The sequence below is a fragment of the Hordeum vulgare genome, chromosome 4H, assembly GCF_904849725.1.
Source record: "Hordeum vulgare subsp. vulgare chromosome 4H, MorexV3_pseudomolecules_assembly, whole genome shotgun sequence".
NCBI classification, from domain to species: domain Eukaryota; kingdom Viridiplantae; phylum Streptophyta; class Magnoliopsida; order Poales; family Poaceae; genus Hordeum; species Hordeum vulgare.
In genome coordinates, this window is record NC_058521.1 from 376,589,241 (window position 1) to 376,610,668 (window position 21,428).

The window sequence follows — 21,428 nt, forward strand, 5'->3', positions numbered from 1 at the left end:
TGAAACATACCACCATATTCTATTCCACCTATATATTATGTCCATGGTTCATGCTCATGTATTGCATGAGGTATAAAAAGCTGAAGCGCGTTAAAAAAGTACAATACAATTGCTTGGCTTAACACTATGGTGCTTGAAATTTATATTTATGTGGTGAAGGCGGAGCCATGCCATGCTAGTATGCTAAAATGAATGGGGGGGGGGTAAACATTCTTTAAGGATCATATATTCTGAAAATTGATGATTGTGTTAAATTTTGATTGTTCCATGCTATTTTATTGTCATTCTAGTATACTTTTTAAGCATTTACTTGTTGATTTATATTATTTTTGAACACTAACCTATTAACTCAGTGCCAAGTGCCAGTTGTTGCATTCTGCATGCTTTTGGTTTTTCAGGAATACCATACCAAACAAAGTCCAAATACCATGAAACTTTTTGTCTAATTTTTTGGGACAAAATAAGGACCTGGAAGCTTCAGAGGAAGACCAGAGGGCAAAATAGGCGCCCCAAGCCAACGGGTCGCGCCCGAGGTGGGGGGGTCGCACCCTGATGACTTGGGGCAACCTCCCACCCCTCCATCTCTCTTCTCTTGCCTATAAATTCTCTAATAACCCCAAAACCCTAGAGAGACTCCCGGAACACTTTTTCCTCCGCCGCAAGTCTGTGTTCCACCGTGTGCCCATCCGGAGCCCTGTTCCGGTGCCTTGTCGGAGTGGGGATCGATCACGGAGGGCCTCTACATCAACCTTACTGCTCCCATGGTGATGTGTGAGTGGTTCACCACAGACCTATGGGTTGTAGTTAGTACGTAGATGGCTCTCTCTCTCTATGTTCTTCATTGCCAAGATCACCACGATTCCCGTGGTGGTCTATCTTATGTAATCACTCTTGTGTGGTGTGTTTGTTGGGATCCAATGAATTGTGGGTTTATGTTTGGATTATTCATGAGATTATATTGAGTTCCTTGTTGGTCTTACATATATATGCATGATTATGATAGTTTCATAATTCTCTCCGATCTATTGATTTGTTTTGGCCAACTAGACTTATTTATCTTGAGCACGAGAGGTGTGCTGTAATGGGTTCAATCTTGCGGTTCTCAATTCCAGTGACGGAAGGTACATGACATGTAATGTATTGCTACCACTAAGGGTAAGACAATGGGGTTCATTCATACTAATTGGATTTACTTTGTCTACATCATGTCATTATCCTGCAAGCACTACTTTGTTTTCACTTAATACTCTAGATGCGTGCTGGATAGCAGTCGATGGATGGAATAATAGTAGTAGATTCAAGAAGGAGTCAATCTACTTGCTTACGGACGTGATGCCTATATGTAATGATCATTGCCATGAATAAATATTGCATAACTATGCACTTCTCTATCAATTGCCCAACCGTAATTTGTGTACCCACCGTATGCTTTCTACGAGAGAGAAGACTCTAGCAACAACTATGGCCCTAGGGTCTATTCACAAATATAATTACAAAAACCCAAAATACCTTGTTTTTCTTATTTACTTTCTATTTATATTATCAAACTATCCATCTACACTACTTATTGGTTGCAAGTAATGAGTTCAAGGGGATTGACAACCCTCCTGCTTGCGTCGGGTGCATATGTGTGATCTTTTATGTGTAGGCGATGAAGACGAGAAATTGTGTGGTTCTCCTATTGGTTCGATAACCTTAGTTATCACTGAGGGAAATACTTACATATACTTTGTCGCATCATCCCCTCCTCATCGGTGAAAAAACCAATGCATATCACAAGTATCAATATGCAATATTTATATTGGAAAAGGAGATGCACTATTAGATTTATTAAGGTGGGGTAGGAGAACACTAAGTTCTTCCATGCCATGGCAATTGAAAGATATATAAGGAATTCCATTGCTAATCCGCAATTGTCAGATGGAACTGTTGTATTAGAACATAGACAAATGGAAAGAATTTTGTGGTCATCTTTCAAGGCAAGAATGGGAACCTTAAGAGGAATTAACATGGGTTTTTATCTTAATGTCTTAATCTCTCAAGTGCCTGATCTGGATGCATTGAATAAATCCTTTACTTATGAGGAAATGGACGAGGTTGTTAAGTCCATGCCTATTGATAAGGCCCTGGATCTGATGGTTTATTGGAAATGCTGGCATACTGTTTGCAAGGATTTTTACTCTCTGGTTGAGAAATTTTATGAAGGAAAGGAAATGTTGGAGAACATTAATGGTTCTTATATAACTTTGGTACCTAAAAACTATCCCCTGATTCTGTTGGAGATTACATGCCAATCGTTTTGACCGGGATGGGTATCAAATTCCTTACTAAAATGGCAGCTAACAGATTCCAGGAGGTAATTATCATTTGTGTTCACAAGAACCAATATGTGTTTATAAAGACTAGGACTATTTAGAACTATATTGGTTGGACTCTGGAGTATTTGCATTAGTGCCGCCAGTCAAAAAGGCCCATCCATGTTTTGAAATTGGGCTTTGAGAAGGCCTTTGATTCAATTGAACATCAATTTATTCTGGACGTTTTAAGGCATAAAGGTTTAACAGTAAGTGGACGATGTGGGTCAAGCAGTTTTTGTCCACTGGTACATCTTTTGTTCCGCTGAATGGAGTTCCGGGCAATCAATTTTTGGGTAAAAAAGGTGTCAGACAAGGAGATCACATTTCACCTTTGTTGCTTTCTATTTTTGTTGATCTTTTGCAAAGAGTGGTTAATGACATGTTAAATAGGGGAGAAATTCAATTGCCAATTCCTTGCCATGACAAGGATTATCCTATAATACAATATGCAGATGATACTTCGATCATTGTCCCTACCAAGGAGGGACAATTATTGGCTCAAAGAGAATGTTGTTGGTTTTCTGTGAGTCAACTGGTTTGGGTATTAGTTACCGTAAATCATCTATGGTACCAATCAATGTATCTCTAGCATAAACTGAGAGACTTGTTGATGTTTTTTGTTGCAAGGTTGGAACAATGCCTTTCACCTATTTAGGGATGCTTGTTGGTACATCAAAACCTAAAATTGAAGATCTCATGCCCCTAGTTAATTGTATGGAGAGGAGGATGTCTACTTGTTCATCTTTTCTTGTTCGGGGTGGAAGACTATAGTACCTCAACTCTGCACTTTTCTCCATGGCAATTTCCCCTTTGCGGCCTTTCAATCCATCCAGGCATTCTGAAACACCTTGAGAGAATTCAGAGGCAGTGTTTCGGAGGAAGAACAAGCATGAGCAGGCCCCCTCATTGGCTGTTTGAAATTCAATTTACATGCTCAAAAATAAGGGAGGTTTGAATATACCGAATCTTGGGTTACAAAATGTTGCCCGCCTAACGAAACATGTCAACAAATTCCTCCACATGGCTGATTTGCCTTGGGTCAATCTGATTTGGAACACATATTATTATGAAAGAGTGTCCGAGGCAACTGAGCCATGCAGTTCTTTTTGGTGGAAGAACATCTTGAAGTTGTTGGACAATACCAGAGAAGTTATCTAGGTGGAGGCTAACGAGGGGGACACTATTTTGTTTTGGAAAGACAAATGGAAGATTGAAGATTCTGTGCTGCCACTTCAGGATAGGTTTCCAAGGTTATTTTCCTACACCAAAGATCCATCGGTTACTGGAAGATTGGAGATTTTGTGCTGCCACTATGGGATAGGTTTCCAAGGTTATTTTACTACACCAAAGATCCATGGCTTACTGCTAAGGAGTGGTCCCACTGTGAGAATTTGCTGGCATGGTTTAATCTACCCTTGTCTAACCAAGCCTTTGAGGAATTACAAAAGGTGCGTTCAATGATGAATGATAGAGAGCGCAAGGATGGTCAGTTGGATGTCTGGTTTTGGCAAGGGTCTATAAAGCAATACACTTCAAATATGTTCTATACACATGCTCATCAAATCATCTCTTTTAACCCTTTATTGGATTGGATTTGGGCGAACTGTTGTACTTTGAAGATCAAGGGTTTTTGCTTGGATGCTGGTGATGGACAGACTTAACACCAAGGATATGGTGGAAAATGGGCACTGGCACATGGATGATGGAGTCCATTATGTTCTTCGTCATTCTTAGGTCATTCTCCTTCACTTTCAACACAAGGATTTGGAATTACTTGAAAGATTGAATGGGGTCGTGGGATAATATGTCTGATATAGCTGTTCATGCGAGGAGGGATTTTGGTAAATCTTTCTTCTCTCAGGTGGTGTTCACTGCTTGGTGGCACATCTGGTTAGTTCAATATGCTAAGGTGATCACACATGTTAGGCCAAGATTTAGTGTTTGGAGATCACGCTTTGTTCTGGACATGTCTTTGTTAGCTCATAGAATTAAGGCTAGGTTCAAGAAAGACCTTCTTAGAGCATCTCCAATAGCCGTGCTAAATAAGCGTCGCGCCGTAAATTTGTCCTTTTTAGCGCGCGCGCAATCGATAATTGGGCTCCAGCGGACACGCAATAAGCGCGCACGTGGCATATAGAGTACAACGCGCGGTCCGAATCGCCATCGTGCACTGTGTATTTGGTACGCCCGCTTTCGCACGCCGCACACTCGAGCGCTCGCGCCGCACTCTCTCTGCCGCGCCACCCTTCGCCCCGCCCCGCGCCGTCGTCGACGAATTGACCCGATGGACGCCCGCGCCGGCATGGGCGGAATGTCTTCCGGTGTGCCTCACACACCTTCACATGATGTCGTTGAAGATCTTGTCAACACCGCACACGACAATGAAGAGGAGGAGGAAGAATCGTCTTTGGATGATGAATCGGAGGAAGAGGAAGAGGAAGATGAAGACGAGGATGGGCTTGATTGTTGATGGGCCATTCGTTGGTGTGAACTTTTGTGCCATGAACTTGGTTCGGATTTTGAACTTGGTTGGATGATGTTGTGGGCATGGACTTTTTATGTCATCATGAATTTGTTTGTGTGATTTAAATTATGACATCTCTTTGTTTTGATGTTTGAAATTCATTTCGTGTCCCAACGCTCCCCGCCGCACCAAAACAGACGATCCACACGCTGCAAACATATTTTTAGCGCGCCGCTCGTTGGACGGCTATTGAAGATGCTCTTAGGTGGGTGTCTTATTTGCCCCCGTGAGGGGGTTTGGTCAATTAGGACATGTTAGTCTTTTCTGTTTTACATTGGAGTTGTAACCTTGTAATTTTATTGTGTATCTGTTTGTTCTTTTAGTAAATGGAAAAGGCCGTGGGGTTTTTCCCTACAGTTTTTGGTGAAATTTTTAAGCGTTCAGAAAAAACCAAAAATTTCCATTTGAATGTATCATTTGTGAATAAAGATTTTTATATGTTTGAGCTCAAACGGCTATTTAATTACAAATCATACATCCAAGTGGGTTGAAACATTCCCAGGGTATAAAACATTTTTTATTATTCATTAGTATTTTTAATTTTTTTAAACATTTTATTTTTTCAGTTTGAAATATGAATTAATCTGGTGGGTCGGATTTTTAGTGGATAACTGATAAAAGGGTAAGTTACGTTGGGACTTGGCTTTGTTAAGGCCCTGTTTGGAACTAGAATAAATTATGATAATCTGAATTATGAAAATAGATTATATAATTTGATTTATAAAAATAATTTAGGTGTACATGTTTGGAGGCCAGATTATATAAACTATAATTCAGGTTTTATATTGTATAATGACCTATCCGTCCTCTGTTTTTATTTAAAAGAGGAGGGTGACGGTGGTAAGAATGTAATTATCTTCAACTTTACAAGGGTAATGAGTCATTAGCAATTCATAATCTGATTTTAGCTGTTGTAGAATAGATTATGAGTTTCTAATAATCTGTTCATCAAGTTTTTATAATCTACACCATAAACTGTCCTATTTGAAGACATAATAGATTATAAAAACTAAATTATACCCCCTTTGTCTTAAAATAACTGTCTTAACTTTGTACTAGCTTTAGTATAAATTTGTATACATTTATTTTGAAAGCGGAGGGAGTATAATCTAGATGATTCGAGACAGGACCTTAAGCTGAGTCCCATTTTCACTACCCGCCCCGTCTGCACCCTCGTCTCCCAAGCCGTGGACTCGCCGTATCTTTGGTTCCCCACAAACCCCGCAAAAAGGCCCTCCCCAAGTGCTCCGCCCACCATCTCTCCTTTCTCATGGCGGCACAAGAGGCCTCTGCCGGCGGCGGCGAGGACGCGCGCCGCGCTCTCGCTACCCCCGCGCTCTCGCTACCCCCGCGCTCCGCCGTCGAATCCTTCTTCGCCTCTGGTGCCACCGCCGCCTCCTTCGCCGAGACCAGCCCCGGCCCGTTCACCCTCACCGCCGCGCTCTTCCAGGACATGCCCTCATCGGCCTTCCACGGCTCCTTCACCCAGCTCCTTGTCGGCGCCATGGGCTCCCCAGCCGCACCCCCTGCTGGCGGCCCTTCCCCTCCCTCACCGTTTGCCGTGCCACCGGGGCTCTGCCCCACCGCTGTCCTCGGCTTCCCTTCGCTCTTCTCCCCTACGGTAACTTCTCCAGCGTTACTATACTTGCTCGTGCACCAGTGCTTGCCGTTGCTTAGGTTTCCAGCTCGTGCGTTAAGAGTGCTAGTTTGTTAAAGTTGCAGATACTATCCTGCTACTTTCAACTGGTACTGCGGATTTTTGAGACTAGTAGTACAATGATAGTGCCTGGACTGGGTAGTAGTGACGAGATTGGGTCGTGGAACCATCAAGGAGGGGTAAGAGTGCTGTAACTCGCAGTGTTTAGTGTGTGCACTCATGCATGATGTGATGGATTGCTCTATACGTTAGAAATAAGTTGTGGTCTACCCCCTATTCCTCCGCGCTTTTCCGTGGGGTAGGGACCTTCTTATACCGCGTTTCGAAAGAGACCTTCTTATACCGCGTTTCGAAAGAGACCTTCTTATACCGCGTTTCGAAAGAGTCCACCTCTTTTACAGTTACAAGATTCCTAGTCTTTAAACTAGTTTCCGGATAGAGTCCAGATCAAACTACCAACCATGATATAATTTGTCTGTTAGCGGATCCTATCCGTCGAGTCCCCGAAGCACGCGCTTGTGAGCAACGCGTCATAACAGAGTATAAGTTCCTCTAATTATGTAGATCAACATTAGGGCCGTAATCTAATTACACGATCTAGCTTCTTCCAATTATCAGCGTACCCGGGTAGTCTTTCCGATATATAAAATATATTGTATTCCACCGATAATTGACCAGCTTCCTTAAGGATGCAACACTTAAGTACATTCCAGCAAGAATAATTCCATGCACATAACACATGTCTAATTCCATATGAGGTATTCCGAATATTAACGATAACAAGTATTTGAATATAGTTGTAGGACACATAATCCCAACATCTCCCACTTGTCCGAAACAATCATTCAAAATATTCGTAAACCCATAGCCTTAACATGCTTACCAAATACCACCTGACTAAGAGACTTAGTCAAGGGATCAGCAACCACATCAGTACTAGGTAGAAATTCTAAAGAAACTGACTTAAGTCTATTAATTACATCACGTATATAGTGATACCTTCCCTCAATATGTTTGATCTTGCTGTGGAACTTGGGATATCTGGAAACCTTTATTGCAGCCTGATTATCACAATACACAACCACTGGTTTGCTAGCACTTTCAACAATCTTCAAAGTCGATTTTTTTTTTCTTCAACCACACCGCCTCTTTCACAGCTTCTGATGCAGCAATTTATTCCGCCTCCATGGAAGACAACGCCACGGAATCTTGCTTCTTACTACACCAAGATATAGCACCACCAGCCAATGCAAATAGATACCCAGATGTAGACTTCCGGTCGTCCAGATCGCCCTGCCAATCAGGCAATCAGCATCAGTATAGCCCTGCAGCTGTAGATTCCTTTTGGTTAAAACAGAGTGAATAATCCAGTGTTGCTTGAACATTACGAAGAGCATGTTTAATTTGATTCCAATGCCCAATTCCTGGATTTGTTTGATATCTACTCAACAGTCCAACCGTATAGCACAAGTCAGGGCGTGTGAATAACATGGCATACATCAAAGATCCCAAAGCAGAAGCATATGGAGTCTTCTCCATTTTCTTCTTTTCCTCAGGAGTTTTGGGACACATACCCTCACTGAGTTTAGTTCCTACAGCCATAGGCACTAAAGCAGGCTTGCAGTTTTCCATAGAGAAACGTTTAAGAACAGATTTGAAATAATTCCTTTGAGACAAACCCAAAGTTCATTTATTCCGATCTCTAAGTATTTCCACTCCCAGAACATAGGAAGCTTTTCCCATATCTTTCATTTCAAATGTAGAAGACAACCAAGTTTTAACTTCTACCAACATTTCCTTATTACTAGAAGCAATAAGTATATCATCAACATACAGTGACAAGAGTGTAAAATTTCCTCCCACTATTTTAAAATAAATGCAATGGTCTCCTTCCATCACAGAAAACCCATATGATGTAATAGCACCATCAAACAAGATATTCCATTGCCGTGAAGCTTGCCTAAGACCATAAATAGATCTATTTAGCTTACACACCTTTCCCTGATTTTCCTTTTCAACAAAACCATCAGGTCGAGACATATAAATCTCTTACTTCGAATGACCATTCAAGAAGGCAGTTTTAACATCCATTTGATGAAGTTCCAGATCAAAATAAGCAGTCAACGCATCAATTATACGGATAGAAGTAAATTTTGCTACAGGGGAAAAAGTTTCCACAAAGTCAACGCCTTCCTTTTGTGTGTACCCTTTAGCAACCAACCTAGCTTTGTATTTTTCAACATTACCAGAAGCATTCAGCTTTCTTTTAAAAATCCATTTTGATCCAATTGCTTTTCGGTCATTTGGTAGATCAACCAATTCCCAAACTTTATTCTTTTCCATGGAGTTTAGTTCCTCACGCATGGCTTCCATCCATGACTTAGATTCTGAACAAGACATGGCATGTTTAAAAGATTTTGGTTCTTCCTCTAAACTAGAAGTTTTAGAGTATACTTCCCCCAGAAATACATAATAATCATCAAGATATGATCGGGCTGCAACATTCCTCCCACTTCTTCTAGGTAAACTAGTTATGGGAGTTTCAACATTTATGTTGCCATAAGTTTGGTTTTCCTGATTGTGAGAATCAGTTTCAGCATTAGTATCTAATGGGGTTGACAATAATTCCACTCTCGCACGTTTGGTGCGGCGAGGTGTATCTTGATCTAGGAAAACAGCATCTCTACTTTCAGTTAACTTCTTCTTCTCCGGATCATAAAATCTATAACCATTTGAACCAGAAGCATATCAAATAAATATTCCTGGAAAACTTTTAGGTTCCAGTTTTGTTCTTAGTTGACTAGGCACTCTAATTTGTGCATTGCATCCCCACACTGCTAAGTTTAACAATGTAGGTTTCCTCCCTTTCCATAATTCATAAGGAGTTGAACTAACATATTTAGAAGGCGAATGATTAAGCAATTAAACAGCAGTATGAAGAGCCTCTCCCCAAAAAGATAAAGGAAGATCTGAATATGCCATCATAGACCTAACCATGTCCATTAAAGTTCTATTCCTCCTTTCAGCCACACCATTTTGCTGAGGGGTATAAGGTAAGGTATAATGATGAACAACTCCATTTTCCTTGCAAAAATCATCTAATATTCCTGATGTGTATTCACCACCACGATCAGTTCTAAGCACCTTGATCTTTTTGTTTAACTGATTTTCTACCTCAGCTTTAAATACCTTGAACATGTAAAAACCTTCCGACTTATGCTTAATTAAGTAAACATAGCCGTATCGAGAGAAATCATCTATAAAAGTACTGAAGTAGACCTTCTGTCCAAACGTAGGTACAGACATCTCGCCACAAATATCTGAATGAACAATGGCAAGTGGTTCAGTAGACCTTGACGCTTTAGGAAAAGGCGCCCTGGTCATTTTTCCTACAACAAATGCCTCGCAAATGCCGTAGTCCTCCCACTTAAAGTTTAGAATTCCAGAACTAATTAGCCTTTTAATTCTGTTCTTTGAGATATGACCCAAACGAAGATGCCAAAGATATGACTCTGAACAATTATTGTTTCCATCTATATTCCTCACTACCGAGTTCTGCTCAGTTACCATACAATCCATTCTATCAATGTCTAGAAAATCCTCAATATAGTAGAGACCATCAAATCTATTTCCTGATTGAACTAAATTTCCATTCATCAGTATTTTAACTTTGCCATCTCCAAATAAGACCTTAAAACCAATTGATTCCAGTCTAGAAACAGAGATTAAATTCTTTCTCATGCTAGGCGAATAGACTGTGTCTTTCAAAATTAATTTTCCTCCACCAGGGAGTTTGAGTGTATAATCACCTATGCCCAAAATATCAGCTTTTGCAGTTGTTCCTAGATAAATAAATCTAGTTCCTTTCGGTATGGGTTTTAAAGAGGTGAAACAAGCGCTATTCCTTGCAATATGCGAAGTGGAACCAGAGTCTACTACCCAATGATCTGAGGCTGAAGTAGTAAACAATGATTCAGAACAAACAAATAGATTGTACGTACCATCAGGAGAAGAATTATCCTTCTTGTTGCCCTGATGCTTGTCTTGGTGCTGCTTCTTAGACTTGTCATCTTGTCTATAAGGCTTCTTATTCTTGCACTCCGTTCTAAAATGCCCATACTCCCCACAACTATGACACTTAAAATTCCTCTTATCAAGATTAGAGTTTGGACCTCTTCCATTACGATCATCCCAGTTTCTCTTCCTGTTAATTTTGTCCCTCAAATCACCTCCTTGATTCTTCTTCTGCCAGCGCCTCCTATCTTCACCAAGGTGCAGCTCCTGATGGTGTGAGTGTCTTTCTTTCCCTTGTGAAGTTTTCCTATCTTCTTCCATGAGCAAATGATGCCTCAGATTGCGCATGTTCAGTAATCTTTCAGAATGACAGAATGATATTTTGAATTGTTCCCAAGTGTGCGGAAGTGAGTTCAGAGCCACCATTACTTGCACCTCCTCAGAAAAAGGATAACCAGCATTCTTTAATTCCTCATTCAGCACACACAACTTGTTTAGGTGTTCATTGACAGAAGTATTATCTGCCATCTTAGACGTCAAGAATCTGTTCAGCAAGCTAAGCACTTTGATTAAAGAGACTTCACCAAAATCCTCTTCCAGCTGTCTCATAATTCTGTGTGCAGCAACCTCTGTTTCAAATTCACCTGCCAACGAATCAGACATGGAGCCAAGAACAAAAATCCTAGCCCTTTTATTGTCCTTATTCCACTCCTTGAGTTCTTCTGCATAATTATCCTTTTCCTCATCTGATGCATCATCAGCAGGTTTGTTAGGCTCGGCGGACGAAATAACATACTCAATATTCTCAGCTGTAAGCAGAAACATCATCTTCCTTTTCCAAACAGTGAAGTTTGTGCCATCTAATTTGTAGTTCCTGGGCAACTCAGCGAACACGCTGTTTGAAGCCATCTATCCACAAAGTTCAGGGGAAAAGAAAAAAAAATCCTTGGTGGAGTTGAATTGGAGCAGCAGTAGCAGGTGAGAGACCTGACAAAATTCCAAGCAGCCGTTGGTGACTAGCTTGTGTACCTGATGCTGTAGCGGACGAAGACGACGGCCGATAGCAACTAGGACTGCTGCAGGACGTGGGCTTGGAGGCGAGCTAGAGGTGAGGGGCGGCTGGAGATCGGATTTCCGGCAGATTCGGCGAGTTGGTCAGTTTCTGATGGCGAATTCGAGGCGGCGCTCCGCGGCAGCAGTGCGACGGCGCGGCGAGATTGGAGTGTAGCGGCGGGAGACGGCGAGCGGCGCGGCAAAAATCGATCTGGATCAGCTTTGTGGCGGCGGGGCGAGCTTGTCCACGAAGCGCACACCAGATCAATCTAATTCCAAGTTGACGTTGGTGTGGATTCCTTGTATAGGTTGACCACGATCGATCTCGTAGAGTACGCAGCGGAACTGATTCCGGATCGAATCGAGTCGACGACTACGTCGTGAACTCTTATCGGCTCGGATGCCAATGTTAGAAATAAGTTGTGGTCTACCCCTATTCCTCCGCGCTTTTCCGTGGTGCCGCTCACAATCGCATATCTGAGGCTAGGGGGTAGGGACCTTCTTATACTGCGTTTCCAGAGAGTCCACTTCTTTTACAGTTATAAGATTCCTAGTCTTTGAACTAGTTTCCGGATAGAGTCCAGATCAAACTACCAACCACGATATAATTTGTCTGTTAGCGGATCCTATCCGTCGAGTCCCTGAAGCACGGGCTTGTGAGCATGGGGTCATAACAGAGTATAAGTTCCTCTAATTATGTAGATCAACATTAGGGCCGTAATCTAATTACACGATCTAGCTTCTTCCAATTATCAGCGTACCCGGGTAGTCTTTCCAATATATAAAATATGTTGTATTCCATCGATAATTGACCATCTTCCTTAAGCATGCAACACTTAAGTACATTCCAGCAAGAATAATTCCATGCACATAACACATGTCTAATTCCATATTGTTAGACTTATAATATAAGTCATGTACCCTTTTGTATTTATCCCGATATATAAGGGGTTTCCTGCATATAGTCCATCATCTGTACATGTATATATATTGGCCTATGGCCTCATGGGAATACAAGTTGCATATTCCTAACATGGTATTAGAGCTAGGTCAATTTTTTGCACGCTGCAACTCGTGCGATTGATCCCGATCAAAGCCGACGGCCTCGATCTCCTGTTCCCGATCGCAGACGCCGATCTCCTCCACCCCGATCGCAGCCGCCGATCTCCTTGTCCCGCCCGAGCTCGTCCCGCTCGCAGCTCCCGATCCTGCTCGAGCTCGTCCCGCTCGTAGCTACCGGTCCCACTCGAGCTCGTCCCGCTCCTGGCCAGGATCGAGGCCGCTGCTCCCCGTCCCGCTCGCATCAACGCCAGCGCTGGCGGATCGAATCCTCCTGCTGCTGGATCTCGCCGGTCAACGCCTGCTACCTCTCCTGCAGGCCCGCAGGTCTTCTGCAGCCGACACCGCCGCCCCACCACCGCCCCATCCCGCCGCCGCCGCTGCCGCAGGTGCTCCTCCCGCCGGATCTCGACCACGTCCGCTCCAGATCGAGGCTGCTCATCCCACAGCCCCCTGATCCGCTGCTGACGCGGTTCAGTCCCTAGATCCGTTGCTGACGCGGATAGTTCTTCTGCTGCTGACTCCCGTCGGTTTCCAAAAAAAAAAGACAAAAAAAATGGTCTACACCAGCACGCAACGTTGCAGTCCCTTGCTTCCCGTGACTCCTGTTGGTAGTGCTGGTAGTTCTTCTGTTGCTCCTGCGAGCTCTACATATGGTGATTGTCACTCTACACCGACTCCTCTCGCGACTTCCATCGGTGCATGTTGCTCTTCCCAGACACCTCTCGCGACTTTCACCGGTTGTCCTGGTGCCTATAACTCCATGGACTGCTCTTCGTCCCCGCGTCTTCCCTTGGCGCTTGGTGCTTGTCTGCACACGGCCTCGTCTTCTCCACCGGTCTTTGCCTACGATACTGGACATGCTACACCGCCATATTTAGCGGCTTCCACAGGTGGTGGTGGTTGCTTCTCTCCTCGTGCCATTACGCCGCCTACTTCAGTTGTGTACTTCACCGAGGACGAGATTGCGCAACTTCGCGCCCTGCTGCTTGCCTTCGACTCTCCGTTGTCGGGTGTGTCTACATCGACATCTTCAATTGCGCCCCTGACTGAGCAGGAGATTGGATGATTTCAATGTCTGCTAGCTTCTTTCTTGGGATTGAAGTCTCTTCTACCTCTGATGGCTTTTTTATATCCCAGGAAAAGTATATCCAGGATCTTCTTGCTCGTGTTGCTCTTACTGACGAGCGCATTGTTGAGACTCCTATGGAGCTCAATGTTCACCTTCGTGCTACTGATGGTGATCCTCTGTCTAACCCGACGCGTTATCGTCATCTTGTTGGCAGTCTTGTCTATCTAGCTGTCACTCGTCCGAATATCTCTTATCCGGTTCATATTCTGAGTTAGTTCGTCTCCGCTCCCACCTCGGTTCACTATAGTCATCTCCTTCGTGTTCTCCGATATCTTTGGGGCACGATCTCTCATCGTCTATTCTTTTCTCGCTCCAGTTCTTTACAGCTTCAGGCCTATTCGGATGCTACGCGGGCTAGTGATCCTTCAGATCGCCGTTCACTTTCTGCTTACTGTGTTTTTCTTGGTGGTTCTCTCATTGCCTGGAAGACGAAGAAACAGATTGCAGTTTCCCGTTCGAGTGCAGAGGCTGAGTTACAGTTGGCGGATTTCCTGACGAAGGCCCAGACTAGAGCACAACATGGCTTTTATCTCTTCAAACTCAGTATTATTCATCCACCATGAGTTTGAGGGGGTGTGTTAGAGTTATAATATAAGTCATGTACCCCTTTGTATTTATCCCGATATATAAGGGGTTTCCTACATATAGTCCATCACCTGTACATGTATATATACTGGCCTATGGCCTCATGGGAATACAAGTTGCATATTCCTAACACATATGAGGTATTCCGAATATTAACGACAACAAGTATTTGAATATAGTTGAAGGACACATAATCCCAACACTATACCCTTATCAATGCTGTGGAAAATGTGTTATGAATTCAATTTTTTTCTTTGAAAAGAGGGGAACTCCCGCAACCTCTGCATTGAATGATGCAGAGACTTTTATTAATTATTGTCATTGAAGGTCAAACAAGATCAACTTACATAGAACGCCACAAATAGCTGCCCAAAAAGCAAAGAAAAAGCGGTAGGAAAATGAGCCTCATGCATCGCAAATCCTACTAGTAGGTCGCCAACCAAACCGGTTAAATAATTCCCGAGGGACCATCCCCCATCGGTTGCACCGAAAGACTGTGGGTGCCCCCTCCTCCTACTTGGGGAGTAACGACCACATATGGATCCAATTGACGGCCTTGAAGACAATGTTTACGGTCGAGTCGACGAGTCGTTGAGTCTTTCTGAGGTTGAGACTCATGGACTGATCGTGACTATTCTAGACTAGTGACTATTCTAGACTAGTGACTATTCTAGACTAGTGCTGGACTAGTCGACGTGGTACTGTAGTACTCAACTACTAATACCTAGTAGTAATATGTACTAGTATATACTCCCTCCGTCCCATAATGTAGGACGTCCCATAATGTAGGACGTTTTTCGACACCGGGAGTACTATATAGTACAGTACAATATAGCTCATCCGGTTCAGCTAGAGCAGCTGCTGAGCACACTACTAGAGATATCTCTGGTGTTGTAAACATTGTAGCTCTAGCTCAGACCTAAGGATGTTGAATTGAAACAAGCAAAATGAAATCAGGAACCAGCCGAGGAATCAACAGTGGATGAACCAGCCAGAACCAGCAGTAGAGGAACCGGCTATGGATAAGAGAATGGAGAAATTACTTGCCAAGGGTGGATCCTGGAGTAGAAGAACCAGCCAAGGAACCAACAGAGGGAGACCATAGTGGCTAATCTATGGGAGAGCAGGACCAACGGAGAGGGAGAGCGCCAGTACGGTGGAGTGGATAATGGGGAGGAGCAGAACCAGCGGAGGGAGTCCGTTGTGATTCTCCTTGCCATCGACGACGGGTCAGTGGGTGCTGGTGACGCCTCATCCCAGCTGAGGCAGCTCAATCTGGGGCGAGCCTGGAAACCTAGTTGACCAAATTTTCCCTGCCACGGGCTGTGGGCCGAGCGGCTGGCTCACTTATCTCCTCCCAATTTTTAGTCGCTCGACTCAAAGAGCACAACTAGTCTAGACTAGTCTATGTCTAGTCTCTCGATCGTTTGAATTGGCGAAGTAACACGAGAATTGTTCGCGACACTGGACTTGCGACTCATAGACTAGTCCTTTGACTCGTAATGGTTGCTCGACGACAACCTGCAATTCCTTTGGAGCTTTCGTTCTATTAAATATACAATCATTATTGTTAGAGTTATAATATAAGTCATGTACCCCTTTGTATTTATCCCGTTGTATAAGGGGTTTCCTGCATATGTTTCACACCTGTACATGTATATATATCGGCCTATGGCCTCATGGGAATACAAGTTGCATATTCCTAACATGGTATTAGAGCTAGGTCAATTTTTTGCACGCTGCAACTCGTGCGATTGATCCGTCTCCTCTCCCCGATCGGAGCCCGTTCTCGATCTCCTCCTGCTGCCCCGTTCCGCTCACATCCTCTCCTCTCCCGTCCGATCTGCTCGTCCCGTCTGATCTGCTCGTCACCTGGTGTGTCTCGCGCGATCTGCTCGACCCGCTCAGCCTCCAGATCGAGCCACTCGGGATCCAGCGTCCCTGCTCGTCCCGATCTACTCGCCCGCTCAGCCTCCAGATCGAGCTGCTCGTGGGATCCAGCTGCCCCTCATGGATCTGCTTCAGATCGAGCCACTCGTCCCTGCTCCTGAAGCTGCTCGTGGGATCCAGCTGCCGCTCGTGGATCTGCTTTAGATCGAGCCACTCGTCCCTGCTCGTCCTGATCTTCTCGCCGGCTCAGCTTCCAGATCGATCCACGAGGGATCCAGCGCCCTGCTCGTGGGATCCAGCCGCTGTCTGGTGGCACTTGCTTCTGGTGATTCGATTGTGGGATCCAGCCGCCGCTCCTCGTCTCGCTGCTGCTCCTGATCCTATAGGATCCGGTCTCTTCTCGTGCAGCCTCGTCCCCGCTCCATCTCGCGGCGGCTCCAGGTCAAGGCGGCTCCTGATCCAGGTCGAGGCGCCGCCCCATCCCACCCCGTCTCGCCAGATCGAGGCGCCTCCAATCCTACTGTCGACGCGGACGCGGTTTCAGATGCGGACGCTGTTCATTGACTGCGATTCCTTAAAAAAATAATAAAAAAATGGTCTACACCAGCACGCAACGTTGCAGTCCCTTGCTTCCCGTGACTCCTGACGGCTGTGATGGTAGTGCTTCTGTTGCTCTTGCGAGCTCTACATATGGTGATTGTCGCTCTACACCGACTCCTCTCACGATTTTCATCGGTGCATGTCGCTCTTCCCCGACACCTCTCACGACTTTCACCGGTTGTCCTGGTGCCTATGCCTCCATGGATTGCTCTTCATCCACGCGTCTTCCCTTGGCGCTTGGTGCTTGTTTGCACACGGCCTCGTCTTCTACACCGGTCTTTGCAGACGATATTGGACATGCTACACCGCCATATTTAGCTGCTTCCCCAGGTGGTGGTGGTCGCTTCTCTCCTCGTGCCATTACGCCGCCTACTTTAGCTGTGTACTTCACCGAGGACGAGATTGCGCGACTTCGCGCCCTGCTGCTTGCCTTCGACTCTCCGTTGTCGGGTGTGTCTACATCGACATCTTTAGTTGCGCCCCTGACTGAGCAGGAGATTGGACGATTTCGATGTCTTCTAGCTCCATCTTTTGTTTCTTCATCGACAGGTTCTGTTGGTTCTGCTACGGACTCTTCTGGCATTGAGAGACCACCTTCTACACATGCAGGTACATCTCCGTGGGTTCTTGATACTGGAGCATCTTTTCATATGACTCATGATTCATCCACTCTGTCATCTACTCGACGTCTTGATTCTCTTGTTCATGTTCTTACTGCTGATGGTACTTCTCTCCCGGTTACTGGCTGAGGCACTCTTAGCACTTCATCTTTTCATGTTCCTGATGTTGCTCATGTTCCTCGGCTTACCATGCAGCTCCTTTCTGGTGGCCAGGTTGTTGACTCTGGTTGTCGGGTCATTCTTGACTTTGACTCATGTTCAGTTCTGGACCGTCACACTGGTGCTCTTCTTGGTGCTGGCCCCCGGCGCCGTGACTCTCAGGGTCTTTGGGAGCTTGACTGGCTTCACCTTCCATCCGCTGCCACCGCAGCCAGTCTCTCCTCTTCTGTTGCCTTGTCTACCAACTCTTTTCAATAGTGGCATCATCGTCTGGGTCATTTATGTGGCTCCCGTCTCTCATCCTTAGTTCGACGTGGTCTTCTTGGATCCGTCTCCGGTGGTGTGTCTTTAGACTGTCAGGGCTGCTGACTTGGTAAACAGGTTCAGTTACCTTATCCTCATAGCGAGACTGTGTCTCAGCGTCCTTTTGACCTTGTTCTCTCGGATGTTTGGGGTCCAGCTCCCTTTTCCTCGAAAGGAGGCCATCGCTACTATATTATCTTTGTAGATGATTTCTCTCGATACACGTGGATCTATTTTATGTCTTCTCGTAGTGAGGTATTATCTATCTATAAGCGTTTTGCTGCCATGGTTCACACTCAGTTCTCTACGCCTATTCGTGTGTTCCGTGCTGACTCTGCTGGAGAGTATATCTCCAAGATGTTGCGTGGATTTCTTGCTGAGCAGGGTACACTTGCTCAGTTCTCTTGTCCTGGTGCTCATGCTCAAAATGGTGTGGCTGAGCGCAAGCATTGTCACCTTCTTGAGACGGCTCGTGCGATGATGATTGCTGCCTCTCTCCCGCCTCATTTCTGGGCTGAGGCCGTCTCCACCTCCACCTATCTCATCAATCTACAACCTTCTGCTGCTCTACAGGGTGGTGTTCCTTTTAAGCGTCTTTTTGACCGTTCTCCCGATTATTCGATGCTTTGCCTGTTTGGTTGTGTTTGCTATGTTCTTCTTGCCCCTCGCGAACGCACCAAACTGACCGCTTAGTCTATTGAGTGTGTCTTCTTAGGCTACAGTGATGAGCATAAGGGCTATCGTTGTTGGGATCCTACCGGTCGTCGGATGCATATCTCTCGGGATGTGACTTTTGACGAGTCTCGTCCCTTCTACCCACGCCCATCTTCCTTGACCTTCTGACTGGAGGATATCTCTTTCCTCACTTTTCCTGATACACTTCTCACCCCATAGAGTCTTTGCCTATTCGTTCCGCCCCTCTGCTTCTTCACCTCTTGTCGATTTGCTACCACCATCTCCCACGGTTTCCTCTCTTGGCATGTCACCGGATTTTGCACCCCCCGATTCTATCTTGGCGATCCCCTTTTGCATCGTTCCATCTTTTCCTCAGTGTTACACTCGTCGTTCACGTCATGTGGATGCCTCTGTGGATGCCTCTGCGGATGTGTCGTCATCCTCATCTCAGCTTCCCTATGCCTTGCGTTCTCGCCCTCGTTCGCCCGTTGATCGCCTTGGATTTCCCACCGTTGGTGCTGCTGTTCTTGAGCTGACTTTCTATCGTCAGGCTGTTGTTCATCTTGAATGGCAGTTTGCGATGGCAGAGGAGATTGCTGCTCTTGAACGCACTGGTACGTCGGATCTTGTTTCCCTTCCTCTCGGAGTCCGTCCCATCACTTGTAAGTGGATTTACAAGGTTAAGACTTGCTCCGATGGTTCTCTTGAGCGTCACAAAGCTCGTCTTATGGCTTGTGGTTTTCAGCAGGAGCATGGTCGTGATTATGACGAGACTTTTGCTCCTGTGGCCCATATGACCACTGTTCGTACACTTCTTGCCGTGGCCTCTGCACGCACTGGTCTATATCTCAGCTTGATGTTAAGAATGCCTTTCTTAATGGTGAGCTGCGTGAGGAGGTGTACATGCAGCCACCACCTGGGTATTCTGTTCCTGATGGCATGGTATGTCGTCTTCGTCGCTCTCTCTATGGCCTTAAGCAAGCCCCTCGCACCTGGTTTTAGCGTTTTGCCTCTGTGATGACTGCCGCTGGTTTTTCAGCGAGTGCTCATGATCCAGCATTGTTTATTCACCTTTCTCCTTGTGGTCGGACTCTTCTTCTTCTCTATGTTGATGACATGGTCATCACTGGGGATGACTCCGAGTATATTGCCTTTGTAAAGGCCCGTCTTAGTGAGCAGTTTCTTATGTCTGATCTTGGACCTCTTCGCTACTTTCTTGGGATTGAAGTTTCTTCTACCTCTGATGGCTTTTTATATCCCAGGAAAAGTATATCCAGGATCTTCTTGCTCATGCTGCTCTTACTGACGAGCGCATTGTTGAGACTCCTATGGAGCTCAGTGTTCACCTCCGTGCTACTGATGGTGATCCCCTGCCTAACCCGACGCGTTATCGTCATCTTGTTGGCAGTCTTGTCTATCTAGCTGTCACTCGTCCGGATATCCCTTATCCGATTCATATTCTGAGTCAGTTCGTCTCCGTTCACACATCGGTTCACTATAGTCATCTCCTTCGTGTTCTCGATATCTTCGAGGCACGATCTCTCACCGTCTATTTTTTCCTCGCTCCATTTTTTACCTCTTTAGGCCTATTCAGATGCTACGTGGGCTAGTGATCCTTGAGATCGCCGTTCACTTTCTGCTTACTGTGTTTTTCTTGGTGGTTCTCTCATTGCCTGGAAGACGAAGAAACAGATTGCAGTTTCCCATTCGAGTGCAGAGGCTGAGTTGCGAGCGATGGCTCTTTTGACGGCAGAGGTGACTTGGTTACGGTGGTTACTTCAGGATTTTGGTGTTTCTGTCACTAAACCGACTCTGCTCTTATCTGACAGTACATGTGCTATTAGCATTGCGCGTGATCCTGTGAAGCATGAACTCACCAAGCATATTGGTGTTGATGCTTTCTATGTGCGCGCTGGTGTGCAGTATCAGGTTATTGCTCTTCAGTATGTGCCTTCCGAGTTACAGTTAGCACCACATCGTCCGCAAAGAGCATACACCATGGGACATCTCCTTGTATATCCCTTGTGACCTCATCCATCACCAAGGCAAAAAGATAAGGGTGTGTTTGGTTGCTGTCATCGGCTGGAATGTCACGGGTCGGACCCGTTCCTAGTCCTCGTTCCTGCGTTTGGTTTACCAACTGGAACAGAACCCACTCATTCCACTTTAGGGAATATTCCACTCAGATCCGGAACGTGCTAGTACCACGAAATTGATGGAATCACACGGAACGGCTCGTCTGCTCGCGCTGCTCGTCGTCGCTCGTCCGCGCTGCGCCTGCCGGGGCCGCCGCACACCCGCGCCCTCGCCAGGGCCGCCACGCACCCGCGCCCTCGCCGGGGCCGCCGCCCACCCGCGCTGCGCCTGCCGGGGCCGTCGCGCACCCGCGCCCTCGCTAGGGCCGCCACGCACCCGCGCCCTCGCCGGGGCCGCCGCGCACCCGCGCCCTCGCCGGGGCCGTCGCGCACCCGCGCTGCGCCTGCCGGGGCCGCCGCGCACCCGCGCCCTCGCCGGGGCCGCCGCCCACCCGCGCTGCGCCTGCCGGGGCCGCCGCCCACCCGCGCCATCGCCGGGGAAGTCATCAATGTCGCCATCACTTGTTCGAACACTTGTCACAACATTATCATACATGTCCTTGATGAGGGTAATGTACTTTGCTGAGACTGTGGTTTTCCAAGGCCCATCACATAACATTCTGCGGTATCTTACCATAGACCTTCTCCAAGTCAATGAACACCATATGCAAGTCCTTTTTTTCTCCCTATATCTCTCCATAAGTTGTCGTACCAAGAAAATGGCT

At 45.8% G+C, this 21,428-nt stretch overlaps 1 protein-coding gene across 1 annotated transcript in view; it reads left to right on the forward strand.

Annotated features, from left to right (window-relative positions):
- Positions 1 to 6,068: 6,068 nt before the first annotated feature.
- Positions 6,069 to 21,428, forward strand: part of LOC123448657 (probable WRKY transcription factor 4) — a 29,575-nt gene continuing 14,215 nt past the window's right edge. Inside the window, exon 1 of the mRNA XM_045125619.1 lies at positions 6,069 to 6,502. Coding sequence (XP_044981554.1) covers positions 6,152 to 6,502 — 351 coding nt within the window. The 5' untranslated portion in view covers positions 6,069 to 6,151. The remainder of the gene's footprint in view (positions 6,503 to 21,428) is intronic.